This window comes from Vigna angularis, chromosome 5 (assembly GCF_016808095.1).
Source record: "Vigna angularis cultivar LongXiaoDou No.4 chromosome 5, ASM1680809v1, whole genome shotgun sequence".
Classification (NCBI taxonomy): domain Eukaryota; kingdom Viridiplantae; phylum Streptophyta; class Magnoliopsida; order Fabales; family Fabaceae; genus Vigna; species Vigna angularis.
This window is the reverse complement of record NC_068974.1, coordinates 6218541-6232054: the sequence shown is the minus strand read 5'-3', so window position 1 is coordinate 6232054 and position 13514 is coordinate 6218541. Positions and strand designations below refer to the sequence as shown.

The 13514-nt window shown below is 34.3% G+C and overlaps 1 protein-coding gene across 1 annotated transcript; it reads left to right on the top strand.

Moving 5' to 3' along the window:
* The first annotated feature begins 417 nt into the window (after positions 1–417).
* LOC108339056 (pentatricopeptide repeat-containing protein At3g24000, mitochondrial) lies at positions 418–4039 on the top strand. Its single transcript, XM_017576208.2, has one exon. The coding sequence runs from the start codon at positions 561–563 to the stop codon at positions 3696–3698; it is 3138 nt and encodes a 1045-aa protein (XP_017431697.1). The 5' UTR covers positions 418–560; the 3' UTR covers positions 3699–4039.
* Positions 4040–13514: the final 9475 nt, after the last annotated feature.

The following is a 13514-nucleotide window of genomic DNA, read 5'->3' as shown; positions in this document are numbered from 1 at the left end:
TCACATATTGCAAAATTTACAAAAAAAATATATATAAAAAATATGAATTTATTGGATGTTATTGAATCATTTAACTTCATTGTGCATTTTATCTCACACACCGTCCAAAGAAAAAAATAATAATTAATTAAGATGATATCTTATACCAAACATAAACATAAATATGACATTACTTTTTATTTTAATATATGTTAATATGTTATTTACAATATAGAAATACATATTATAATATATATTTACAACATATTTTATAAGAAAAAAATTAAGAAAATTAAAAACTAAAGAAGAAAATAAAATAGAGATTAAAAACCCAAAAGAAAACTCTTATATTATGGAATTAAAACTAAATATTTCTCTACATTTTCTTATATAGTATGTTCAATTTTCCATATTTCAATGCCGAAAGTTGCATTGGCATTGACGTTGTCATGTTTGGGTTGAATTTGAACGACCAAGTTTAAGGATTTGTGTCTACATAAACGATACCATTTTTTTTACTAGCATCACTTTCTCTGTTAATTTTTTTACCCGTTACCTGTTAATTCATTCGGCTATGTTGGATGAATACTGTAAAACTTTTGGCTTTGCATTGCTCTTTTGCAAGTGTTGATTATTTGCTTTGTGGTGTTCCACTTCGCATTCGATTATCAGAACAATGCAGAAAGCTGTCTACTCTTGCCATTGCGCAAACCCCACTCATTACTCAATTCCAAACATGCGCAAACGAAAACAAACCTTTGAGCATCGGAAACCACCCTAACCCGCAAGTTTCATGTTTTCATCAAAAGGGGTTTTCAATAATCACTGACTTCATTCTTGGGAAAGCACTGCACGCGTTTTGTGTGAAGGGTATCCTTCAACTGGGCACATTCCATGCAAACACTTTGATCAACATGTACTGTAAGTTTTGTTGCCTCAAACACGCGCAATATGTGTTCGATAAAATGCCTGAGACTAATGAAGCTTCTTGGAACAACATGATGTCGGGGTTTGTTCGAGTGGGGAGGTACCATGAAGCTATGAGATTCTTCTGCCAGATGCTTGAGCATGGTGTCAGGCCAAATAGTTATGTGGCTGCTAGTTTGGTGACTGCTTGTGATAGGTCGGGCTGCATGGCTGAAGGGGCACTTCAGGCTCATGCCCTTGTGGTCAAATGTGGTTTGGTGAGTGACGTATTTGTTGGCACGAGTTTTCTGCACTTTTATGGTACATGTGGTCGGGTTTCTGAGGTTGACAAACTCTTTCAAGAGATTGAGGAACCTAATATAGTGTCTTGGACTGCTTTGATGGTTGCTTATGCGTATAATGGGTGTTTAGAGGATGTTCTGACTGTTTATCAGTGTTTGAGACACAATGGAGTGTACTGTAATGAAAATGCAATGGCTACAGTTATTAGGTCTTGTGGGATGCTCGGAGATAAGAAGTTGGGTTATCAGGTGCTTGGTAGTGTGATCAAATCTGGACTGGATATTACTGTGTCTGTGGCGAACTCCCTTATTTCTATGTTTGGTAATTTTGATAGCATAGAAGAGGCGTCTTGTGTGTTTGATGAAATGAATGAACGTGACACTATTTCATGGAATTCGATAATTACTGCAATTGTACATAATGGTCATTGCGAAGAATCTCTAGAATATTTTTCTCAGATGCGTTATACTCACACAAAAACAGATTATGTCACTATCTCGGCCATGTTACCGGTGTGTGGCTCTGCTCAAAATTTGAGGTGGGGAAGAGGGCTTCACAGTATAGTAGTAAAATCTGGACTGGAATCGAATATCTGCGTATGCAATAGTCTTCTAAGTATGTATTCCCAGGCTGGAAAATCGAAGGATGCAGAGCTTGTATTTCATAGAATGGCTGAGAGGGATATAATTTCATGGAATTCCATGATGGCAAATTATGTAGAGAATGGAATGTATCCACGTGCCTTGCAACTTTTGATTGAGATGCTCCAAACAAGAAAGGAGAAGAACTATGTAACTTTCACTACTGCATTATCTGCCTGTTATAATTTAGAAAAATTAAAGATGGTTCATGCCATGGTGATTCTTCTTGGTCTCCATCCCAATTTGATCATAGGTAATGCATTGGTTACCATGTATGGGAAATTTGGTTCGATGGCCGAAGCACAACGGGTGTGCAAAATTATGCATGAGAAAGATGAAGTAACATGGAATGCACTAATAGGTGGACATGCAGATAACAAGGAAACTAATGCGGCAATTGAAGCCTTTAATTTATTGAGAAAAGAAGATGTACCTGTAAGCTACATTACCATTGTTAATCTTCTCAGTGCTTGTTTGTCTCCCGATAACCTTTTGGAACACGGAATGCCCGTTCATGCACATATAGTAGTAGCGGGCTTTGAATTAGATACATTTGTCCAAAGCTCCCTAATTACAATGTATGCCCAATGTGGTGACCTTAATACAAGTAACTATATTTTTGATGAATTAGCTAACAAGAATTCTAGTACTTGGAATGCCATTGTGTCTGCAAATGCTCATTATGGACCTGGTGAGGAGGCACTAAAGCTTATAGTAAAGATGAGGAATGACGAGATTCATTTAGATCAGTTTAGCTTCTCCGTAGCTCTTGCCATTATTGGAAACTTAACTTTACTGGATGAAGGTCAGCAGCTTCATGGTTTGATTATCAAACACGGGTTTGACACCAATGATTACGTGTTAAATGCAACAATGGATATGTATGGAAAATGTGGGGAAATTGATGATGTTTTTAGGATCCTTCCCCAACCACGAAGCAGGTCACATAGATCTTGGAACATTTTAATATCAGCATTAGCCAGGCATGGTTTTTTTCAACAGGCTAGGGAAGCCTTTCATGAGATGCTTGATCTAGGACTGAGACCAGATCATGTCACTTTTGTTTCACTTTTGTCTGCATGCAGCCATGGGGGTTTGGTGGATGAGGGCCTTGCATACTTCTCTTCAATGTCTACCGAATTCTGTGTCCCCATTGGAATAGAACATTGTGTATGCATAATTGACCTTCTTGGGCGAGCAGGAAGGCTTGCTGAGGCTGACAGTTTCATTAATAAGATGTCAGTTCCACCAAATGACCTTGTGTGGCGTACACTGTTGGCTTCTTGTAAAATACATGGCAATTTGGAGCTTGCAAGGAAAGCTGCTCACCGCCTTTTCCAACTTGACTTATCAGATGATTCAGCCTATGTTCTTTATTCAAATGTCTGTGCATCAACGAGAAGGTGGGGAGATATGGAGAATGTAAGAAAGCGAATGGAATCACACAACATAAAGAAGAAACCTGCTTGTAGTTGGATCAAGTTGAAAAACCAGGTTACTACTTTCGGAATAGGGGATCAGTATCATCCACAAAATGCACAAATCTATGCAAAGTTGGAGGAACTCAAAAAGATCATTACAGAGGCTGGATATGTACCTGATACTAGTTATTCATTGCAAGATACAGATGAAGAACAAAAGGAGCATAACCTTTGGAACCATAGTGAGAGAATTGCCCTTGCATTTGGGTTGATCAATAGTCCAGAAGGCTCACCTATTAGAATTTTTAAGAATCTCCGTGTCTGTGGTGATTGCCACTCTGTTTTCAAGATGGTTAGTCAAACAATTGGCAGGAAAATCATATTAAGGGATGCATACCGGTTTCACCATTTCAGTAATGGCATGTGTTCCTGTTTGGACTACTGGTAAGGCATTGGATTTTTTTGGCTGAAGTAGTTGAAAGATGTTTAACTTAGAAATTAAATAGGTAGATGAAAATTGAGGGATTTTCAAGTATTTGGGTTTACCCTAGCGACAAAAGCTTGTGAAAATATATGGTTTTCAGTTTTCAGGAATTTATTTTACATTGCGTTGCAGCTGGGTGTATTACAAAAGAAAAAGAGCCACACGTTATACATTTTCTTTACAAAGCTTCAAGTTTTCATGATGAAAAACGTATAGCTAGCTGCAATAAGGAATCGAGATGTTCATTATTGATCAGTTTCATCTGATTCCAGTTCACTATATTGAAATGGCACCATTATTTTTTATTCTTTGTTATTTATTTTTTCTATTTGTTCGTGTTTGAACTAAGAGAACATAGATTAGTCTCTTTGACTGTTGTCCAAATTATCGTAATTGATTCATAAGTTTACTTAATTTGACTTGTGTAACGAAGATCACCTTAGTTTACGTTGAAACCAGAGAACATTCCATCATGATTTTTCTCCTAAAAAAGTTAGCAATGAGAACGATTGAAAGACAGAAATGTGAATGATAATAAACTATAAGAACCTAAGTGTCTAAACTTTTCTTTTAGGAAACTTGTCAGTTAGAGTCTGTATTTTTAAGAATAAAAATGATATGTACATTTATTTTATCTTTTTAATAATTCTAATTTAGATGACAATACATGTTAACAGTAATTAGAAAGAAATGTTACCATAACACTTATTGAAGAGGTGGATATAAGTAGTTAAAATGCTTACTAAAAAAGAGTGACTTTCTAATAAAAGAAAACTTCAGAAATATCATAAATTTATCTATGATTATTATTTCGTATAATTCTAAAATAACACCATTTTCATTACATATTTTTCTCTCACTTTTCTTTTTACCCTTTCATTTAGAATTGATTATATATCATGTTGTACCCTTTCTTATAATTGTTTCTGTTGTTAGGTTCTTCTGTTTTCTTAAACAATCTATTCTTCTTTAATATATAAACCCTACTTCTCTTCACATATTAAATGACTCTTAAATCATCTTTCTAAAATCACATTAAACTTTATGTGACAACCCTCAATTACCATATTACATTCATTTTGACAATAAATTTTAAAGGTAATATAGTCATAAAATAAATAAATTTTTGTATTGGTAAAAAGAAAAGTATAAAGCAGTGAATGATAACATTAAATGAATGTATTGTGCATATAATTAAATCGTTATTTTTTTCTATGTGTCACCATGTTTGGTGTTGTCCCACTCCATACTAGAATGTTCCTTTTCACTAACCTACAATTGTTATGACTCCATGCACAACTTGCTAGACATGTCACCCTCTACTCATGTTCTTCACTAACTTGGCTTGCATGTCATGCATTGGTTCGAATGTTATTCTTAGTTGATGTGTCATTTTTTGTTGGTGTGTCATTCCTTATTCCATTTGTCAATTCTTCACTTGCGGGTGCCAAATTTGTCTTATAAATAGATCATAAGGCATACCATCCATTTTCACAAACAATCTTTCTGGCAATACACTTTCAAAAAATGCTTTCCTCCCTTTAAGATTTGTCTTAGTCCCATTTTATTTTCATTTATAATGGCTATAGGTATCTAAACATTTGTTTGTAAAGACAAGATGATCGTCAATTTTTTAGACGGATGTATTTTGAAGTATTTAAACAAAGATGGAGGGACCAGATGAAGAGGTTTCAAAAGTGAAATCTCAATCAAATTGGTGTTGAGAATCTCCATTATCAAGACACAAGTACAAGATGAGGAAGACTTCAATGGTGTAATTGACACCAAAAACTCAAATATAAAATTTTGACATAAAATTGTGTGCAATTTTCCAACAAGGTAGTTTTTCAATTATTTACGTTGTACTATCACAATCCCACCAAAAACAACTTCTTAGTCATCATAGACAACCCTCACAATCATAAACTATCCCACCAACCTTTGATTTGAACAACATAGTTTTGAGATTCAAAGGCTAATATAAAGTCATACACCCAATTCCAAACTAGTCTGTCCATATCAAATTGTTATCTCTCCCCACCTTTAATTATCTCGATAACTCTGAAATCAATAAATTATCATTACTTTCACGACATAAATAAAAAAAAACATTACATTCACCACTACAAGGAAACTAAAGTTGTTAAAATTCCATCAGCATGCCATTTTAACGACAATGAGGATGACTTTCTTAGCCAGCATGTAAATGATGAAGACAAAACAATTTGTCCTTATACAACATCAACAACTTCATCCACGTTTTTAACAAAGAAGAACTATTGGACTCACTCAACAGGTTCCATATAATGAATCATTTTACTTTTTCAACCACACATTCAAACTAGACAAGATTAAAGTGCATTGTATTCATATCGATATTGAGTTGTATATGTCACATCCATGCAACCCCATCATATTTCAAAAGATCACAACAGTTTGGCATCACATATCATTTGAGAAATGGTGGATAATAACCCACCAATTCTGATTTCAATAAAATTTCACATATCAAGTCCTCTTTGGAGTACAATGTGATGTAAAAAAGATGTGGTTGGCAAAGTAGCAAGTTATTAACATTGTCTATAGGAATTGGAAAAATCATTCCACAAATTATTCAATCTATTATAATCAATGTAAGAGTTTGTTTTTGGTTTCAAGTACCAAATAACTATACAACTTACATATTATCATGAAGAGCCACTATAAGACAAAGTTAAATAAAAGGTTTATTTTGGACCTTCAAGTTGTGCATTGATGATTTTCAATTACAAACCACTGGAAAAAGTACATAAAGATAAATAAAAAGTTTATTTTGGACCTTCAAGTATAGGAACATTTTGTTGGAACAACCGGTACCAATTTTAAGCAGCGGAAATATAAAATCAGAATACGATACAGATTGTTAAAAGCAAAAAACTTGTTCGGTCAATTTTAAAAATGGTTCCTTTAATTTTCTCTTAAACGTTTTATCAAATAGTTGATGTGCTAAGAGTTTAAAGAGTGTAGAGTTCAAGAAAATCAACACAAAAATTTTATCTTGGTTCGAATCAAAAGATTCTACATCCAGTCGTTAATCATTATGAATAGTGATTAACCTTTTTCACTAAAATAATGTTTGTACAAATTACAAGATATGAAGTAAAGATTAAGAAATGAGAACACCTTTCGTTCGACAAACGAATGGAAGAACCTTCCTTCGATAAACGAACCAGAAGAGACAACTCAGCCAACTTAAAGAGAACCGCTCTGACTTTTGAGACACAAACCGCGAGCTTCTCCTTTTCACAAGACTTGGCAAAAGCACACTATCACTTTGAGAACTTCCTAAGACAAACTGTATTTTCAAAATGGCGTAGATTCCCTTTTCACTCACAGAGAGCTTCCCTTAGGCACACAACTCTAATACTCTTAAAATGAAAAGTTAAATTCTAAGAGCTGTGAAGACCTCTATTTATAAGCCCAGGTTCGTGCAGGGTCAGAAACTGAAAAGACATCTCCCAACTGCTAGTGATAATCCATTATCATAAGTGATAATCGATTATTTTTGTCCGTTATGGGGTTTTCAAAAAAGTGATAATCGATTATCCTAGGGAATAATCGATTATTTACGCGACTTGGGCAATACTGACTCAGACTAGAATAATCGATTATTCTGAGCAATAATCGATTATTTGCGCGAGCAACTCTTTTTCAAACAGGCTCATGATAATCGATTATCACACCAATAATCGATTATCTGCACAAAGACTCTCTAAACAGGAAAACTTCTAAGTGTTCTTACATCAACAAAGTAATTCCTATACAATTAATTCTACAAAATGCTTTTAAAATAAGTACAACAAAAGTCTTCAAGTTCTTCATCTTGTAGCATCATCAAAACCATAATATCTTCAAGACACCAATGCTCTTCATTGGTAACAATCTCCCCCTTTTTGATGATGATAAAAAATCTCTTGATTATAAACATGTAACTTTCTAATTTCCAATTCTCTTGATGATAAAATATCTTCAAGTTACCAATGCTCTTCATTGGTAACTTTCTAATTTCCTACATAGATTTTAGACTTATAAACATATAAACATGTTAGTAATAACTGTACTAATTGAAATTTTTCTCCCCCTTTTTGATCATAAGCAAAAAGTAAAAATAAATACTCTCCCTCAAATGTTGCTCCCCCTCAACAAAAGAATAGATGCAATTCAAATATTACAAAATTGTTGAGTACCAGATGTCATTCAAATATTATAAGGAGAAAAAAGTAATTGATGTAGAGTAGAGATAAATAATAAGATATCAAACAAACTCATATATCTCCCCATTAAATAGGTACCAGTTATCACAAGAATTATGACATAAGATGTTAATCAAAAATAGATTTCCCCCCTTTTTTTTCATAATCAGAAAAACATCTAATCTTTATGCTCCCCCTAAAAGTAATATTCCCCTTAAAACAAAGAACAAATTCCTTAAAAACAAATTTTAAAAAAGTTTTTTTTATACGTTTTAACTTAAGATAATCGATTATTACACTAAATAATCGATTATTTGCGAGCCAAATTTGTACGTTAGAGTGAAAATGACCTTGATAATCGATTATCATCCCTTGGTAATCGATTATTTACGTTAATTTCCGAAAAATGCAATTTTCAGCCAAGTTTTCAACCTAAGACACATCTAGCATTCATAAATTATTTTCAAAGCTCTTAAAAATTACCAGGATACCATAGAGCCTTATTTTCCTCTTGAAAAATTAACATGCAAAACAAAAACAATAGAGTTTTGGTCCTCAAAATCTCATTTGGGTCCTTTGAGGTTAGAGGCAAATTACTTTATAACAGGAATCCAAACATATTTTTTTTATTAGGAACATCAAAATGTTTTATTCTACATTTATTTGAAGTGTGCCCCTTTTTCATGCAGTAGAAACATGTGACAACATTTGAATTTCTATAATAGACAGTTCCTTTTTCAACCCATACCCTACGGGTTCTTCTAAATTGATTCTTCTTTTTATGCACACTTTTGTTTTTATAAACCTTTTTAACAAGTATAGACATTTCAACATTATTCTTTGTAGTTGCCACTTCAAGAAGATTTTCAAGGATATCAATATCAAGCATGTGACTCTTACATGAAGGACATAACATTTGAAGACTCTTTCATATCTAAATTACAGATTTTATTTCTCAAAATAACTTCTTCATCTAATGCCTTCTCATATTTAATTTTCAAATCCTTAAACTCATTTTCAAATTTTTATGAGCAACATCTAATTTTTCAGATTCATTTAGGAATTCAAGAAAGGCTTTTTGCAAGTCAAACTCAGAAGTTTCAGAACTAGAAAAACTTACTTGGCTTGCAGAGTCATCAATATTAACTCTCAAACACAAGTTTGCTTCTTCAATAGAATCACTTGCACTAGAAGTGCTTGATGCATTATCCTCCAAAGAATTGTAAGCTCTTTTCTTCTTGAGAAACTTCTTTTCTTCATCCCTTTTGATGTTTGGACAATCTGCATTAACATGCCCATTTTCTCCACAACCATAACACTTGTAATTTGAAGAAGATCTTTGTTTCTTCTTCCGGTCCTTTCTAATTTGTTCCTTGCCTTTAGATTTCATGAACTTGTTGAATTTTCTAAACATGTGAATCATATCTTTGTCATCTGAGTCTTAATCTTCTGATTCCTCATCCTTTTCAGAACTCTTGCCTTTTGAATTTGCAATTTTGAAGGCCAACGTTTTCTTCTTTCCTTGGACTTCCTTAGCACTCAGTCTATTCAACTCGAGCTCATGCACTCTCAACTTTCCAAAAAGCACAGCCATAGACATGGACGTCAAGTCCTGAGACTCAGTTATCGCAGTAACCTTTGGCTGCCACGTCCTGTTCAAAGATTTCAGAATTTTAACATTTAATTCGTCAGTGTCAAATTTCTTACCTAAACCAAAAAGATGGTTGACGATATGTGTGAAGCGTTTTTGCACATCAGCGATGGTTTCACCCTGTTGCATCCTGAACATCTCATACTCTTGTATCAATGTGTTCTTCCTAGCACGCTTCACATCGCAGTTTCTTCATGGGTTACTTGAAGAACTTCCCACATGTCCTAAGCCGTTTTGCACACTAAAATCCTTTAAAATTCATCTAATACCAAAGTAGAGGATATTATATTGCGAGCTTTTATATCAAATTAGGCTCGTCTATTTTCTTCAGTAGTCCATTGAAAATATGGTTTTTCTTCCTCTACACCATTCAAAATTACAATAGGAATAAACGGACCATTCAAAACAATTTCCCAAATACCCCTATCAAGAGACTCCAAAAATATTTGCATTCTTATTTTCCAAAAAGCATAATTTTCCCCCGTAAACAAAGGAGCTCTATCAATAGAAGCACCCTCAGCATACATTTGGTTGTGACGACCATTTTCGAAAAATTTGAAAAACTATCAAAGCAAGCTCTGATACCAATTGTTGGAACAACCGGTACTGATTTTGCGTAGCGGAAATATAAAATCAGAGTACGATACAAATTGTTAAAAGCAAAGAACTTGTTCGGTCAATTTTAAAAATGGTTCCTTTAATTTTCTCTTAAACGTTTTATCAAACAGTTGATGTGCTAAGAGTTTAAAGAGTGTAGAGTTCAAGAAAATCAACACAAAAATTTTATCCTGGTTCGAATCAAAAGATTCTACGTCCAGTCGTTAATCACTATGAATAGTGATTAACCTTTTTCACTAAAATAATGTTTGTACAGATTACAAGATATGAAGTAAAGATTAAGAAACAAGAACACCTTTCGTTCGACAAACGAACGGAAGAACCTTCCTTCGACAAACGAACCGGAAGAGACAACTTAGCCAACTTGAAGAGAATCGCTCTGACCTTTGACACACAAAGCGTGAGCTTCTCCTTTTCACAAGACTTGGCAAAAGCACACTATCACTTTGAGAACTTCCTCAGACAAACTGTATTCTCAAAATGGCATAGATTCTCTTTCCACTCATAGAGAGCTTCCCTTAGGCACACTGCTCTAATACTCTCAAAATGAAAAGTTAAATTCTAAGAGCTGTGAAGACCTCTATTTATAAGCCCAGGTTCGTGCAGGGTCAGAAACTGAAAAGACATCTCCCAACTGCTAGTGATAATCCATTATCATAAGTGATAATCGATTATTTTTGTCCGTTATGGGGTTTTCAAAAAAGTGATAATCGATTATCCTAGGGAATAATCAATTATTTGCGTGACTTGGACAATACTGACTCAGACTAGACTAATCAATTACCCTGAGCAATAATCAATTATTTGCGCGAGCAACTCTTTTCCAAATAGACTCATGATAATCAATTATCACACCCAATAATCGATTATCTACGCAAAGACTCTCTAAACAGGAAAACTTCTAAGTGTTCTTACATTAACAAAGTAATTCCTATACAATTAATTCTACAAAATGCTTTTAAAATAAGTACAACAAAAGTCTTCAAGTTCTTCATCTTGTAGCATCATAAAAATCATAATATCTTCAAGACACCAATGCTCCTCATTGATAACACATTTATAGTGACATTTATACAAGATGGGAGAAACAACATAATTTCGATTGACTTTGATGTGGTTTAAGGTGAGACCATTAAAGCTTAGTTTTCTTTTTTAGAAGACTTAAAAAGGTACCTCGCACCTCAATAATGCTTAATTTTTGGTCATTAGAACTCTTTATGCATATCCAATAGAAAGGAGTGGATGGAGTGAATGCAACTCTGTGAATGTGCATTGCATTTGATACTTTAAAAAAAAATTACCATAAACTTTAGGAGTGCAACACATAAACTTGTCAATATGAGTAAGCTTATATATTTCAAAACAACACTTTTAATTAAGTGTATAATAAATGTCATAGATGAAATCAAAACAATGCTAGAATTCTCTAAATTAGGTAGAACAGTTACTACCTAGGTTGATTTCTGTAACATCCCAAAATTTATACAGTCATCAACTATATAATAGAATATTAACATATATTAATATGACAAAACAGTTTTACAATTAAAGGGATCAGGTTCACAAATGGCCGAACGGCCTAACGTAGGTACACATAAACGTACGAGCGTTCAGTAGAATTAAGAACGAACGGTTTACAAAATAAATATCGAACGTCCAACTATACAACTATAGCAAAAGGGCGCTCGTTTTAAAATGGTCCGCTAACCTAACTAAGCTAACAGCTCACCGAACGTCCTACTGTTCGGCCTTCACTTCAACTTCTACAAGATTCTCTTCAGCAATGAAACCTTCTTCAAGCGCTTCTTCCAGAGATGCATCTCCCTCTGCTCACATCCACACGGATGATCATTGCAAGGACAAGACGGACGTACAGAAACAGACAACACACAGGAAAACGAAGGGTAAGCTTATTGAATTTAATCCAAGTAAATCAAGCATTTCATACATATCAAACACATCAAATAATTACAACACATACATTCAACTCATTCATTGACTCAATCAAATTCCTGATACTAGACTGACTGTCCGGACCGTACGAATTCTGTGTAGCTACGACGTCCGTGCACCCAGGTGGAATAGCTGGAATACTCGTCAGCAGCCACCTGAGGTTAGTCCGTGCTGTCCAAGTTACAGTTATGGACTAAGACCTCCTGTCATTCCCACACATGACATACTCCTCTCTACTTGAGAACGAGCACTCACGGAATATCAGGATGACCCGCCAGCTAAGCTTACCACATTCATACTTTACAAATCTCAATTTCCATTCCAGAGTCGTTCCTCCCTGGAACGCTCGTTCAAAATCCACAATCATAGTTTCATCTCTTATACCGTTCGCACATTATAATCTTTCCTATAAATCACATTTTCATTCTTTGTTCCACTTCCATAAAAGGACGAGCGTTCAATCCTCTTCATAATGAGGACGAACGTCAAGAGCGAGACAGAAAGATCTTCTTTTCCAAAGGGATAAAGCTGACACTTCATGACGAACGTTATTACAATTTGAATCAGTTAAGTGAACTGACTCTAGATCAATTCAACTTATACTTAGAATAATTCAATAATCAAGATTCAGAGTCAATCCAACTGAATGAAGATACAAAAGACGAGTGCTAAATGTACTAAGTACAATTTAGTTAGAATAAACCGACGACCAGTAAATGACCGGACGCGGTACGCGAATTCACTGAAGTTTAGGACGAACGCTATTTACTTTTTGGACGAACGCTATGAAAGTTTTAGGACGAACGTTATTTATACTCATTTAGTAATTATGGAAAGAGCGAGTGTTCAGTATAAGACCGAGCGCTACTTATCACGTACGCTTTGGGACGTACGTCTTTGGGTCGAGACCATTTGCTGATTCAAAATCATAGAAATAGGATTTTATATAAGTTGTAATGGTGAAGTTACGTTTTTAACAATATGACTAAGTGTCTGAAGGTGTATTCTCAAGCTTCTCAAATCCTCACACAACACTCAGGATATCTACGTTTGGTCGAACGCTCAAACGTAAAGTTATTTATAAGAGGGCGTTCGTCCTCAAATAGAATCCTTTCCAAATGAAAGGGTTCGACTATTTCAAAGAATTTACTGAGAATACCGAACGGTCAAAGACCGTTTCGATAACGAACGTTCATTATCATAGATTTCATATTCAAATTCAACTTACAGTAACACATTTTTCAGTATAAACTTTCATAAATTAAATTACTCATATCATAGTACAATCCATACTTCTCATACATCCACTCATCATCAAAATCATAT